The sequence below is a fragment of the Paramormyrops kingsleyae genome, chromosome 12 (assembly GCF_048594095.1).
Source record: "Paramormyrops kingsleyae isolate MSU_618 chromosome 12, PKINGS_0.4, whole genome shotgun sequence".
NCBI lineage: Eukaryota > Metazoa > Chordata > Actinopteri > Osteoglossiformes > Mormyridae > Paramormyrops > Paramormyrops kingsleyae.
Window position 1 is genome coordinate 11,452,309 of NC_132808.1, and position 15,734 is coordinate 11,468,042.

General features: G+C 40.2%; 1 protein-coding gene across 1 annotated transcript in view; it reads right to left on the reverse strand.

Moving 5' to 3' along the window:
* Window positions 1-6,281: 6,281 nt before the first annotated feature.
* The window catches only part of LOC111858571 (uncharacterized), a 62,017-nt gene continuing 52,564 nt past the window's right edge, over window positions 6,282-15,734 (reverse strand). The window contains exons 7-12 of the mRNA XM_072718458.1: window positions 8,599-8,712; window positions 8,178-8,297; window positions 7,919-8,020; window positions 7,435-7,512; window positions 6,381-6,467; window positions 6,282-6,286 (exon numbers count right to left, since the gene is read on the reverse strand). Of these exons, the coding sequence (XP_072574559.1) occupies window positions 6,282-6,286; window positions 6,381-6,467; window positions 7,435-7,512; window positions 7,919-8,020; window positions 8,178-8,297; window positions 8,599-8,712 (506 nt within the window). The remainder of the gene's footprint in view (window positions 6,287-6,380; window positions 6,468-7,434; window positions 7,513-7,918; window positions 8,021-8,177; window positions 8,298-8,598; window positions 8,713-15,734) is intronic.

Here is a 15,734-nt window from a genome sequence, read left to right on the forward strand (position 1 = left end):
AAAATATCTGCCAGAGAGCCTTCATGCACTTGACGATTTGACAGTGGGACAGTCCTAAGGCCTCAAGCACTTAGTGAAAATGTGCCTCTGAGTCTTCACAAGGGCTTCAACCTTGTTTTGTCTGAGAGCTGATGGGTTGGAAGTGTTGGAGCTTGACTTCTGTTTCCGTGATGTGGTAGCATTCCTGTTTTGTTTGTGTAACCGTTTTGATAATATACTTTGATTATTCACCTACACAGCAAATTTGCCAGTGTTAAAATAACCTCCTGAGATCCGATGTCCTCCTATATGAACATAATTTTTAGTTTAAAACTATTAATTTTTCAAAAAAAATAATATTTGGTTTTTGGTTTTTATGATTATGAGGTCCTACTAATCCCAATTAGCTAATGGAAATAAAACATGCACACCAAACAAAAGCCCGGGACTCAGGAGGTTAACACTGCATGGTGTTTATACAATTCTCACCAAATCAGTGTTACATTTAACACTTTACAGAGTGCAATGACTGTTGTTTTATAGTGTTACATTTTATTAGCTATTATAGTGTTCAGTTCACACTACAGAGTGTTAGATCACTGTAACTCCACTTCTTCCCAGATTCCAAGCCTATATAGGTGGTAGGGCTGGGCGATATCATATCGATATTATATTGCGCATGCGCAATAATCACTAGGGCTTCAGATGACAGGCACAACATTTGGCCATGCGCCAGCTTTTCTGTGCTATACGGACATTTATTTACGCCCACAATTTAAGCAGCTTAGTATGGCTAAATTATTAATGAGGCTTTGTATCAGAGCATGTGAGCAGAGCGGAGCGGTGAGAATTTCCGCTCCACGCTCACGAGGCTGTTGGCTCCGCCCGCTTCTCTGCTCTAATTCGCACTAAGCTGCTCCGCTCAACACCGCTCCTCACTCCACTAACATTTCCTCCCGCTCCAGTGAAATCGCTCCACACTGGCTCCAATTTAAAAGAGGGACAAATAATCTGCATGCCTAACAAATGTCACCTTAAACCGAAGCTTTATATCAAAAAGAAATATGAGCAACGGCAACATTGCCACTCAGAAAATAATTATTTTTAAGCAACATATAGGCAACAACGGATAGGTTTAGCAATGGCATTTCACACAAAATAGGCTTAAAAACAAAGGAATCAGTGGGCTTAATAGCCTAAAGAATATACAGGCTAAGCATCCACGTTTTAAATTCCTCAATTTTTTTCTGTTGATGCTGCTGCTGCGTCTCTATAAAATAAAATTTCACTGACAGCGTTACGTGAAATTTAAAAAATCCTATTACACCTACTTTGAATGACAAAACAAATTTATTTGATTACCAATATTTACTTTATAGGCTTTTATACTTTAATTTACTTTATAGACTTGATATGCTACAACCATATAAAACTTGCTCACGTTTTGCTCTGGCTTCCGCCTGTTCGCGTACACTGTAAAAAAATCTACTGTAAAATAACAGTCAAAAGTCTGGCAGCAGAAATGCTAGACAAAACCTAACGGTAAAAAAATATCAGTGCTATTGGACATCAGGAGAATGGGAAAGTGCAGGGGCTGTAGAGAATAACAAACTTTGCAATCTGCATCATAACAAACATTGAGAAGGTTTTCTTCTTAATTATAATCTTTATCAAGCCATCTTTATGACTGTCACACAACACAATCTCACCTTTTTTCAGCCCTGCTAAATAATTATGTTATAAAATTATATGTTTAATTTTATTTATATATTTATTTAATATATATATATTTATATGTTATATAAAAATCATCCAGCTCACTTGATGCTGGTTAAAAACTGGATGACCAGTGCGAGAATAAAACGGGATGATTCGCTTTGCACCTCGCTTTGCAGCCTTGCACCTCATAAATATCATGTAGTTTGTATGTGTACACATGTACATATATGTTGTACTGTACTGTTCATGTATTTCTAAGTTACGGGCATTTCTTACTTACGGGCACCCTTCGGTCCCATTCTGCCCGGATAAGGGAGGTTTGACTGTATTATCAAATGACTAGTGACAGTTTATTAATTGTTGAGGAGCAGAGCAGACCTTAAACTAAAGTGTTACCAGCTTTTCTTACCTTTGTCATTTTCCAGAATCGCACTTAGATACAGGAAACTTAATATTAGGTGAAGCATGAAGAAAATCCCCAGAAGGATTTTCTGAGCTAAACCTAAAGAACATCAAAATTTTAAAATCAACAGATTAAATACACATAACATAAAACGGGCCATTATTTAATATTTTCCCTTCCTTTATTTTTCACTGAAACATCCTCGTGCTGAGATTTTAGTGGAGGTGGACAAAATAATGGAAATATCACTATATTAATACTAAGGCCCTAATAAGCATAACCTCCCTCCCCCCAGCCCCATAACAGCTCTGATCTTCCTTGGACACCCCCTGACCTGTGTGCAGTGGGACACTGGACCATTCAGAAAGAAAATCATCCAGTTCTTTGGAGCATTAAGGAGGTGGGAATCGACTTCACACACTGTGCTCCAGAACCTCCCATAAAGCTTTAATGGTGTTTAGATCTGGTGGCTGGGAGGCCAAGGAAGGCATCTGACTCCATCCTGGTGCTCATGAAACCTCTCCTGAATCTGTTTAGCAGGGTGTATGGGGGCATTATCATCTTGGGATAAGGGAACATCATGAGGGAACAGTGTCTGAGACACAGGGAGCAGCTGCTCTTGTAAAAAGCCCTCATGTTCCTTGGCTGTTATAGGACCATGCAGAGCATCATCAGACCTAATGACTCCCACAAGACGGCTGCCCACACCAACAGGCACTGTGGGCTGATGGTGTGCTTTGCCTTTCTCCAAATGGAACCCCATCCAGATGTAGGAAAAGCGTGACAGATGACTCATCAGACCATATTACTCTTTACCATTGGTCAGGGGTCCTTGTTCTGTGCTCCTTACACCAGGTTATGTGTCTCTGTTCACTGGCCTTGGATGGAAGCGCTTTCTGAAGGGCAGTGGTGGCTTGGTGGTTAGGGTAGCGCTCTTGTAATTGAAAGATTGCAGGTTCAAGTCACCACTGAGGTACCCTGAGCAAGGTACCGTCCCCAAGCACTGCTCCCCGGGCACTAAATTAGCTGCCCCCTGCTATGTCACAAAAGTCACATATGGGTCAAATGCAGGGGTCACATTTCATTGTTGTGTGCTGTGGTGTGTTGACAATGATCACTTAATACTAAATTCCCTGCCATAAATCCCAGTTTTGTGAAGTTCAAGATTTACAGTTTTCATTGGGACTTCAGTCCTGTGGTCATTTCTGAGGCTGTACTTTTGTAATGGTCACCAGCCACCCTGTCTGTCTGTCCCTGTCTGTGAGCTTTCACTTGTGACTACTATTCCACTTTGTTGATACAGTTTGTCAATGTTTGGCCTGTGCCAATAATAATAATAAAAATAATTGCACTTTATTGATTTAATTTTCATATTGCCTTCCCCATCTTGCTCTCCATGACATACAGACATATATGTAGATGACAGCAGGCTTATTAGTGAAGGGCAGCCACCTGCAGCGGCACCCATGGAGCTGTGGGTTAAGGACTTTGCTCAAAGGGTCACAGATGTGACTATTCGGCTGGGCCACATGCTGCCCCCATTTTACCTAGTACCTACTACATTTGTTCATGATTTGTCCTTCTGTAGTAATTAGTAAATTTTTGTGTCCCCTCAAGTAAAGTGTTACCACTTGTTATAATACGCCAATACACCTGTACAGGCTTGATTTTCTCGCTCTGGTCCTGCATGCTGATTGGCTTATAAATTTATTTTCATGCTATATTCACAGATGCATTAATCCTTGTGATGCATCTAGATTATTACATTTGGGTCAAATATCACTAAGTAAAACCCAGAGATTCTTCAGCTTTTTACCTGCAGTGTGGTGACATCATATCTTCTAAAAGAATTTATGGTTCAATTTAGGGCATGGTGGAACAATGTGTACACAAATGCTAATGTATTATTTTGGCTGACTGATAATCTTTACAAAACCTGTATCTCCTGTCTAACTACCCTCAAATAAACCACTGACTGAGCTAAGTCTACATGCATAGATACCTAATCACATACTGTACATACAATACACAGCAAATGTGCCAGTGTTAAATTAACACTGCAAGGTGTCTATATGTGTCCACACCATTCAGTGTTACCGTTAACACTTTTCAGTGTGCAGTAAGTGTTGTTTTTACAGTATTAATGTTTATTAACTCTTATAGTGTTCAATTTACAACCTAGAGTGTTAAGTCAATGAATCACCACCTCTTCCCAAATTGCAAGCCCATATGGGTGGAACCCAGGTACAAAATGGGTGGCCCATATCTGCCCCCTTTGTACTCATTTGAACTCATTTGGGCATTCAGCTGCTGTGTTTTACTAACCCACCATAATAAGAAAGACTCAGACCAACATAGCCTTTTCTCTTTTTATGCAAGTTCTGAGTTCAGTTCTTAATAGCCAAAGAACTGTGCTTATATAAGTTGGGGAATATTGAAAGCCATTCAACTCATATGAGAATCATGAGCCACCCTGATTTACCAACCATCATGAGAAAGACTCTGACCAAGAAGGACCTCTCAGCCTTTACTTACGTACTACATTTTTCTTGGCTCAGTGCTGCTTTTTTTGAGGATCTGAGAGCTGTGTGCTACGATGTTAAACAAAGCCTTCCTTTTCATGGCTTTGTGTTGCATATGATTTGGTTGCATATGAAATGCACTGAGAAGCACAGCAGTGATCAGTAGCTCCGCCCACCACCCTGCTCCGATTAACATATATTTGCATGTTGTGAACTTGAAAATGAAAAGCCAAAGTAGGAAATGAAGTCAAATTGGAAAATGAAAAGACAAAAAGGGTTTTTAATTTTATTTTTCACATCTGACTCATACATGAGTGGAAAATTAAAATGCAAATAGTGCTATTTCATTTTAATTTTAATTTGTGCAGGATTTTTACGCACAGACTTTGGGAAGTAAATGGCAAAGTGGAGATTGTATTTTCTTTTTAATTTTATTTTTTGCAGAAAATACCTCCCATATCTAACAAGCATTATTATCTGTGTCAATAAGCACTGCTTTTACATTAACACTCCTGCTGAGAGGCTAGTCTGATTACCAGTCTTGGCCTTGTCATTAGGAACACATGACAATTTGCACAGTGCTGTTTCACAGTGGATTCTCACTGGTTTTCCCCAAGACTGGTACCACACATTTTATTCAGTTTCATACCACAGGCGATTGTGAGAGGACTCAATTGGTTTACTCATATACAGGTACGAGGAAACTATTTTATATGTTAAAAAAAAGAAACTAATAACAAAATTTTAAAACACTCTTTCTCTAACTCAATCCCCACTTTAATGCACAAATAAGGTACAAGTCAGGGAGAAAAAAACACGTGTTCAGCTTACAAAAACACAGTGGACTGGTCTTTAGAAAAATCAAAGCTAACCATGCAAAGTTTGTATAACAGGCGACAAGGCCTTGTTGGTCATAGTCTTTCTTATGATGGTGGGTTAATCAAAGACAGTAGCTTGCTGCCCCAGACATAAGCCACCCATTATTTACCTGGGTGCCACCTATATGGGCTTGGAATCTGGGAAGAGGTGGAGTTTCAGTGATCTAACACTCTATGGTGTCAACTGAACACTATAAGAGCTAATAAAATTTAACACTATAAAATTTTTTATGTTCTTATGTAAAACACTCATTGCAGTGTTAAATGTAACACTGATTGTGTTAAATGTAACACTGATTTGGTGAGAATTATATAAACACCATGCACTGTTAATTTAATACTGGCAAATTTGCTGTGTGTCTAACCATCACACATACGCCTTCACCCTGTTTGATTGACACGACAGAAACTTTCTCTGTATCGTACCTACCCTTTCCGTGTGATTCTCCGCTTGTAAATTTTTGTCAGTGATTGGTAAAAGTGTTTTGCATATTGTAAATTTGTTTTTATTTCTGTAATATTGTTTTATGAAATGTTAATTTGATTTGCCCTTCTCAGCCACCGATAGAGATCTGTTACTATGGTTAAAATACATAATGAGCACAGTGATTGTGACAGAAATTATTAGCTTAAGTTACCTTCACTTCGACTGCATCCTAAAAGAACTACTGTAAATATTCATAAAACACTTAGGAAACCAAAATGAAAAATATCACATGATTAACAGGATATAAAAAATCTACACTGAAAGCCAGTTATAGGTCGACAAGCAGATAAGCATCAGACTGAGGGGAATATAATGAGTTACGCTGAATTCTGATCATTTTTACCGTTGGAGCAGAATTATTGCATTATTGCAGTTTAATACCAAATACTTACAGAAATGTCTGATTGAGCACAGAAACATTTTAGCAATACAGCATGCACAAATTCCCAAAGAAGCTACTACATTCGGGATGAAATGTCCTGAAATCACAAAGCAAACATTAATATACATTAGTGGTATACAAATTCCGCACCCACACAAGTTCAGTTATAGCTATGGAGTTTCACATGTCTGAAGCAAAAGTTTTATGCATTTCAACACCCCACACATTATGTGTCCTTCAGCTCTCTTTATAAAAGTACTATGTACACAATCCTAGACACATGACCCTCACAATTACATAGACTAGTAACAATAAAGGGTTATGCTTTACATTAACTGCACCCTCATAATGCCTTTATAGTGCATTTGTAGAACAATCAGTGTACCTTCATAATACATTCGTAAACATTCATAAGCAACATGTAAATATACCACAACACCCTAACATATCATAACAGTTTTAATACATATTAGTAAACAAACATTATATGATAATAACAAACTTTATAATCATATAATGTTAGTCATTAATGTATATTGAACTTGTTGAGGTATGTTAGGATAAGGTATACTTACATGCTGCCTATGAATGTCCTATGAATGCATTATAGATGCAGTATGAAGGTGCATTGAATGTTCTATGAATGCATAATGAATGCATTATGAGGGTGGAGTTAATGTAAAGTGTTACCCAATAAAGTAAACACAGTCAGACACCCTTTTCTACTGTGAATACAGGCATTTATTATCCATCCATCCCCCTGCTGTTCAGATTTAAGAGTTTTGGACCAATCAGGGAACAGTCCCCATCATCTGCAAGTGTAACATTCATAAACTCCAGGGAAAAAATAATTTAATGGTTGTCTTTTTTTTCTTCTTTTTTAACATCTAGTACATTGTGTATTCAGGTGGTTTAGAAATAAAAGCATACATATATCCCACATAACATGATCTTTTTACCAATTGGAAATGAATAACTTTTATAGAATAGTGAGAATTTAGAGAATTATTTAAATATTTACTCAAAGTATCACAAAACCTGCATTTAATTACAAGAAAACTCACCCAGTAAATATGTGTCTCGCATCGAGGCAATAAGCAGGACATAAAAATTAAGGGTCAGCATAAACATTATGTTTCCACCTGTTAGTGTAAAGGAAACCAAATTAGACACAGCACAGAGCTCCTGGGCTTGCAAATCAGAATTTAATGGCTCAGGTCCAAAGAAAATCTGAAAATCTCTTTGAATCCTATTGTGGTGCTGAAAGAGCATCGCAAGTTAAGGGGCAGATTAAAATGTGTTGTGCTAAAAGTGTTTGGGTGGGACATTATGTAACACATCCCGTAATATAAATCAGTGATGAAAATACTGTTATATAAGTATTTTATATATACATATATATATATGGCATTTAATTACTCACAATATGAAAAGAAACAGCTCTGTACTCAGTTCTCAACCACCATGAATGATACATCGATGCCCAAAGCAAACAAAAAATACTAAAACAAACCAAAAAGTACATTATAAAAATGTTCATATACTTACATGGCATTAAAAACACAATTGTAAAAATTATAAAGATGATTAAAACTGTTCCAGTTTCTGCTTTTTCAGAGAAATGTTCCACAACAAACACACGGACACCAACTGAAATGAAGAATCTTTAGTCATTATAAAATTCATGACACAAGTTTTCTGTTTTATACATTAATATGCAGAAAATAAATGCCTCTACACATAACCCTTTTCCAAAAATCCCAATACAAAATCTTTATTATATTTATAAACCTGGAAACAGACTTACTTGTAACTAAAACCATGATAATCAAAAATACACAAACAGCCCATAGTTTTTTCTTCAGTTTCTCTTGAAATGTAGCCCGGGGTAAAGTAACATATTTATGGTAAATCCAAAGGAAGACAACTGAAATGAGGTAAGAACAGGGTCAGTCAGCGTGACGTTCATGTGAGGAACATCACAGGTAACAAGGGTCAAATATCCTATAATGTACTAAACATCCTATAAAGTACACATGTTAAAGTTTTAATACATGAAATCAATTTTTTAAGGTTGTTTTAAATCTCTATAATGTATGTATGTATATAACTAAACACTTTTCAATGTAATTATGGTCCAGTATTTCTAGAATCCCAATTACCAAATAATAAATATAAGTATAAGGTATACTAGACTATTTCAGACATGTGAATGTACAAGTACTTACATTGCATAGAAGCTATGAAGATCGTCATAAGTACAATTCCACCTACAAAGACTCCTAATGTTACTTTGCCAGCAGTGGTTGTAGAATATCTTGTCGAAAACTCAATGACAGGAACTGAAATGAGGTAAAAGCAGAGGTAGTCATCATGGGATTCGTGTCAGACACACGGGACATAAACAGATGGGCTCAGTGCTCCTGTTTAAAATGGGTTATGAAAAGGTACCAATTAGTACTGTGCGGTATAAATGGTATACGATATAAATTTGGCCAACAGGAGAGATTTTGATTATACCGCCCTACCTCTCCTCACCCGCAAAAATGACGTAATTAAGTCGCGTCAAATAATAAATAATTTATTATTTATATGAAAATTATTTATAAGATTATTGCTGCACCTGGCCGCAGAGTCCTGCATGGGTCTGATTTTGACAAACCGCACCCGCCCGTACCCGTCATACTTAAACCCATATCCGAACCGTTATCCGACAGAAATAAAACTATGCACCTGATCTGACCAGCTATAAATACCGACACCCGACCCGCACCCAAATGAAAATCAGTCACATAGCCAAAATTAAAGAAAAAAATTTATTGCTACGACAAACGACCAGTGATATGTGCAACATCAGTTGAAAAGGCATAGCCAAATGAAAACGCTGCTTAATAACAGCCTAATAATAAGCAAAACAAACAGTACCCAGATAGCAAAGTCTTTCTGGTCCGGATGTGGCCCACATCACGCATTTTCATCTGGCCCACATACCGCATGGAATGACGGTAATTGAGCGGACCGCTCTCGGTTGCCACATCAGGTTAACATCTGGGCTGTTTTTTGAATGTCTATCATGCATTTTTATTTTGGTTTACTTTGCTGAACTCATCCGCATAACTTTACTGGTATTATGGATCGCTCTGGGCGCAGAACACCTCCTCAATCTTTGACCGCCAGTCCGGCTAAGAAAGCACAAAAAACTTGGTTGCGCTGAGTTCGGATGTTTGCGGGCTAAAAGAGTTTGCTAAGGAGCAGATCGAGTCTCTCCATGCAAACCTGGCGTCCTCCTTCCAGAGGAATTTTACCGAACTGAGGGCTGATGTCGGTGATCTGAAGGTGGAGCAGCAAAAGCTCGGTAAATCTTTTGAGTTGTTTCAAGGCCAAGTCCAGAAACACGAAATTGAACTGGGGTCGCTTCGCAGCGAAGTTGGCCTCCTTTGTAATAAGCTTGCCGGGCAGAAGGATAGGGAGCGGGTGTGGTACCATCAGATTGGAAGCATGCTAATATAACACCCATATTCAAAAAAGGGGATAGAAGTAATCCAGCAAACTATAGGCCAATCAGTTTAACTAGCATTACTGGAAAAATAATGGAAGCTATAATTCAAGTGAAAATGGTAGATTACCTAGATGCAAATAACATTATAAAGGATAGCCAACATGGATTTAGGAGAGGTAGATCCTGCTTAACGAATCTGCTTGAGTTCTTTGAGGAAGCTACAAGTGAAATTGATCACAAAAAGGCCTATGATGTGATTTACTTAGATTTCCAGAAAGCCTTTGATGTTGTCCCCCACAAATGGCTCTTGTTAAAGCTTAAAGCTGCAGGAATTTTAGGAACTGTGGCAGCTTGGATCAAAAACTGGCTAACTGATAGGAAGCAGCGAGTAGTTATTAGAGGCACTATGTCACAGTGGGCCTCCATTTATAGTGGGGTACCGCAGGGTTCAATTTTAGGACCACTATTGTTCCTAATTTACATTAATGATATTGACACGAATACATACAGTAAACTGGTTAAATTTGCAGACGACACTAAGGTGGGCGGGGTAGCAGATACTAATCTAGCAGCAGAGAGGCTTCAACGGGATCTGGATTTAATTAGCGAATGGGCTGATACTTGGCAGATGAAATTTAACACAGATAAATGTAAGGTAATCCATGCAGGGAGCAGAAATATACAGTACAGATATTTTATGGGTTCCACTGAAATAAAGGTAGCTGATTACGAGAAAGATCTCGGTATGTATGTTGATGCTTCCATGTCCCACTCTCGCCAATGTGGGGAAGCAATAAAAAAGGCGAACAGAATGTTGGGTTATATCTCTAGATGTGTGGAGTTTAAGTCAAGGGAGGTGATGTTACACTTATATAATTCCTTGGTAAGACCCCACCTAGAATACTGTGTGCAGGTTTGGTCACCATACCTCAAGAAGGACATTGCTGCCTTAGAAAAGCGGGAGAACATTTTAAAACAAATTTGAGGAAGCACTTCTTTACACAGCGTGTAGTCAGAGTATGGAATAGTCTTCCTGCTATTGTAGTGGAAGCTAAAACCATGGGTTCCTTTAAATCAGAGCTAGATAAGATTTTAACAACTCTGAGCTATTAGCTAAGTTCTCCCCAAACGAGCTTGATGAGCCGAATGGCCTCCTCTCGTTTGTAAATTTCTTATGTTCTTATGTTCTTAATATCAGGATCATCGGGGTTCCAGAAGACATGGAGAAGGGCAACTTACTGGATCTTCAATGACCGAAGTGGTTTCCGGGTCTTTGCCAACTTCAGTCCCGTAATGAGGGCTCATCGTGTGTCTGCCGGCAGTGGCGATGGTTTGCGCCCGCGCCCCATTATTCTGAATCTCCTACGGTACACTGAGCAGCAGATTATACTGCAGGAGGCTTGGAGATCGCTGGTTCGTTTCGAGAGACGGAAAATCCGTTTTTTCGCCGATTACAGCGCCCAAACGGCTCGAGCTGTCCCCTGTTCTGAAGAAGGCTCGGGAAGCTGGTGTTCCTGCTTTTCTGTTGTACCCAGCTAAGGTTCACCTTTCTTTTGTGGGTAACCAGCGGTTTTTTACCGACCCGGAAGAAGCTCTTCAGGCAGTCGCCGCTTTCACCTCCACCGGGACCTGGCCAATTTAATGTGTTTATTCGGTCTGTTTGGTTGTTTGCATGTTGCGGTCACACTGTGGGCGTGGAATATATAAACCGGGTGCTTTTCTGTTAACGATTTTGTGTCTGTTCTATAGTAGGCTTTGCTTTGTAGGTCACGACGGTGGGACTGGGGGTGGGAGGCGGGCTTCAGTATTCACGCATGCCTTATCCTCTGCATGCCACGTGCTGGTTTTTGGCCCCGCGCTGTTCTGCGGGGACGGTGGGGATGGGGGGTGCTGTGCAGTTGTTTTGCCTTAAGGTTCGCGCCCTTTCGCTCATTGTAAAGCTGGGCGATATCATATCAATACTATATCGCGCATGCGCAATAATCACCGCCCTGGTCAGGTGACAAACAAAGCATTTGACCGGATGCCAGCTTTTCAGTGCTATACGGACATTAATTTACACCCATAATTTGGTAAGAGGATTAGTAGTATGGCTTAAATATTAATGAGATGCGTTTTGTGATGCCCAAAAGTTAGCAATCTGTATAAACTTTATGTTTCGTAAATTCGATTAGCAGAGCACCCCCCATAATATTGTTTTGCTATACTACGGTTTGGTATACCTCAGTGCAATATGCACTGAAGTCGCGGTGAAGAAGAGCAGCCACAAAATCTTTTAAAAGAGGAGATCTTCTGGATAAACAACGTAAAAAGACGTCAGTGGTGTGGTGGTACTTTTTGCAGTTCAAAGTCTGATACATTTATTAAACATAAGGATATGCTGTATTTATACTAATAATGACTTTTGGACGTCATACAAAGCCTCATTAATATTTTAGCCATACTACTAAACTGCTTAAATTGTGGCCGTAAATAAATGTCCGCATCGAAAAGCTGGCGCATGACCAAATGTTGCGCCTGTCATCTGAAGCCCTAGTGATTATTGCGCATGCGCAATATAATATCGATATGATATCACCCAGCCCTAGCTCATTGGGTGATGGTGTTCTGTCTTATGGGATGTTAGGGGTTTGTATTATCGGAGCTTATTTGTTTATGGGTTGTCTGTTTTTACCAATTCCTTCTCTAACGATATGCTACTCTATTGGCGTCTTCCTCTTTGTCTCTCTCTCTCCTATATTGTGCTGTGGATCTACGTCTTTTATAGATGCTGATGGCTAACTTGGTTATGGCTACCTGGAATGTGAGAATGCTTTCGACCCCCCAGAAGTGCTCTAGTGCCACAGACCTTTTGTTTAGAAATAGGGTGGATGTTGCTTTTTTGCAGGAGACACATTTGGCGTCTATGGATGTGCGACGTGCCGCTTCCAGGCGTTATGCTCCCGCCGGAGTGGCGTCATGATACTAATCCGCCGTTTGTTTAAAGTTAAGATCCTGGGCAGTGGGGGTGATGATGGTGGCAGGTATTGTTATGTGTTGTTTGAGCTGGCTGGGAGAAAACTGGCCTGCTTGTCACTTTACGCACCTACGCCCAGTGATGGGCAGTAGCGCCACTACATGTAGCGAAGCTATTAGTTTAACTACATTTTCTAGTAGCTTGCCTGTAGCGTCGCTGATTTCTGAATCAAATAACTTTCCAGTAGTTACGTTATTTTTTTGATCAAGTAGCGACATAGTGTCCACAAAAGCTACAATTTCCAGGACATGTCTGAGAAAAGCATCAGTTTCCTCTGCAGTATGATTTCGAAACGCAACAATCAGACAGAAATAAAGCATGTTCATGTGCGACCTTGTACTCTGCTTCTACTGCCTGTCTATCAAAACACGCATGCGTATGGCAGCATCATGAGATCGATACTTCAGCTTCAATTTCTGCCCTGAATGCACTGCGGCTGTCTGTGTAAGCCAGGGGTGGCCAATCTTATCCGCAAAGGGCCGGTGTCTATGCAGGTTTTTGCTGCAACTCCCTAATTAGGTCACTAATTAGAGGACTGATTGGTTGAAGAGTCCTCACACCTGGGTTTGAACAGCTGACCTGCAGGTTATCCCAAAAACCTGCACGCACATCGGCCCTTTGCGGATAAGACAGTGTACGCGTATGTTCTGGGCATACAGCAACTCTGGATATAACGGACTTTGGATATAATGGACTGTTTTGCCAATTCCCTTGAAATCCGTTATGACTGGATTGTACTGTACAGGAGGTAAATGCAAATAGACACATTATTTAGTAGCGTAACCAGTGGATATAAAGCCCCCAAGGAAGCTGACACATGGAAAGATATCACCTTCTCTGTGAACACTGAGTGCCACATACATCTAAATAACATGCGTTCCCTTCTCAGAGCATGATTGGCAAGCTCTTCAAGAAGTAACAGAAATGCCATTTTGATGGCAAGGCCAACGCGCAGAAACAGACCTATTTAAAATCCGTGGGGTTTAAGAACAAATTTGTACATAAGAATGAGGCCCAATATGAGCAATATTGGGAAACAAACGCTCATGCTCTCTCCGTCAAAAGAGTTATTTTCGTTATCTGAGATAACTCCGAAATTCTCCCATGTCGGACTTGATTTTAGTGGAGGTATTGGCCACAACTTTAAACTCTCCACTTGCTAGTTTTCTTTTCAACTCCTCAGCATCCATTTTGAACAGCTGCAGGAGACTGCACGCACTTTTTGAAAATGAAAGTGGGAGAGATTTCCGGGAATGCGCGTGCTGGCATAAACTGATATGGATTTTACGTTTTATCATCTTGAATGCAGGGATTTTTTGTGTGTCACTAAAATACAGCCCTAGGGTATTTTGTGTTGGCACATGATGTTTTGAAAACCGCAATTTAGACCCGCGCTCTCCTGCGTCCGACCTGACCCCGTACCCGACACAGTAGAATATTTTTCACCCGTTTCATCAAAATTTGCGGGTCACCCGTCGGGCACCCGAACCCGTGCAGGACTCTGCCTGGCAGGACCTTTATGGGAGAGATGGTCATTCTAATATAGATGGAGTTATGACACTAGTCTAATTGTATTAGTTTTGTAGCTTTTGGTTCTGTGTCTTGTTTTCTGCTTACCTACAGTTTACAAAACCAACCTGTTGTGGAAGTAAAATTGGACATTGGTAGGCCCGGGAGGGGAGGCATATTGGGTCTGTTATGTCTTAGGCCTTAGGCCAGAAGAGATTGTTTTGAATACTGTGTGACCTCGCTTTGTGATAGCTTCCTGCAGTTGGCTCCACAGAAGCTCGGACCTTGGAGGGGCAGACAGTGGAGCAAAGAGGGGGAGAAACCACTTGCAGGAAGAGACTCGAAGCTGCCCCAACTGGTGCACAAAGAGTTATAGCTTAATAGAATAGCCACCCTTTGCTCTGATTACTGCTTTGCACACTCTTGGCATTCTCTCGATGAGCTTCAAGAGGTAGTCACCTGAAATGGTTTTCCAACAGTCTTGAAGGACTTCCCAGAGGTGTTTAGCAAAGTAAAGCAGTAATCAGAGCAAAGGGTGGCTATTTTGAAGAAACTGGAATATAAAACATGTTTTCAGTTATTTCACCTTTTTTGTTAAGTACATAACTCCACATGTGTTCATTCATAGTTTTGATGCCTTCAGTGAGAATCTACCAATGTAAATGGTCATGAAAATAAAGACAACACATTGAATGAGAAGGTGTGTCCAAACTTTTGGCATGTACTGTACGTATATAAAAAAATAGAACCCTGTAACGGTAAACAGCTTACCCCGCCACGGTAACACTAGTTCTAACACTGTCAGGTAAACACAATGCTCTATACCTGTGTACAGTATAGGGATAGTGTCCCTCCAGCAGCCTTGCTGCCTTTATTTTGGCTGAGTGGCATTTGTTCCTGCTTATGGTCGCTCTGTAGCTGTGTGGAAGTATGATTTGGGGTTGCATTAGGATAGTGTCCCTCCAGCAGCCTTGCTGCCTTTATTTTGTCTGAGTGGCATTTGTTCCTGCTTATGGTCTCTGTAGCTGTGTGGAAGTATGATTTGGGGCCTGCATTAGGATAGTGTCCCTCCAGCAGCCTTGCAGCCTTTATTTTGTCTGAGTGGCATTTGTTCCTGCTTATGGTCTCTGTAGCTGTGTGGAAGTATGATTTGGGGCTGCATTAGGATAGTGTCCCTCCAGCAGCCTTGCTGCCTTTATTTTGTCTGAGTGGCATTTGTTCCTGCTTATGGTCGCTCTGTAGCTGTGTGGAAGTATGATTTGGGGCTGCATTAGGATAGTGTCCCTCCAGCAGCCTTGCTGCCTTTATTTTGTCTGAGTGGCATTTGTTCCTGCTTATGG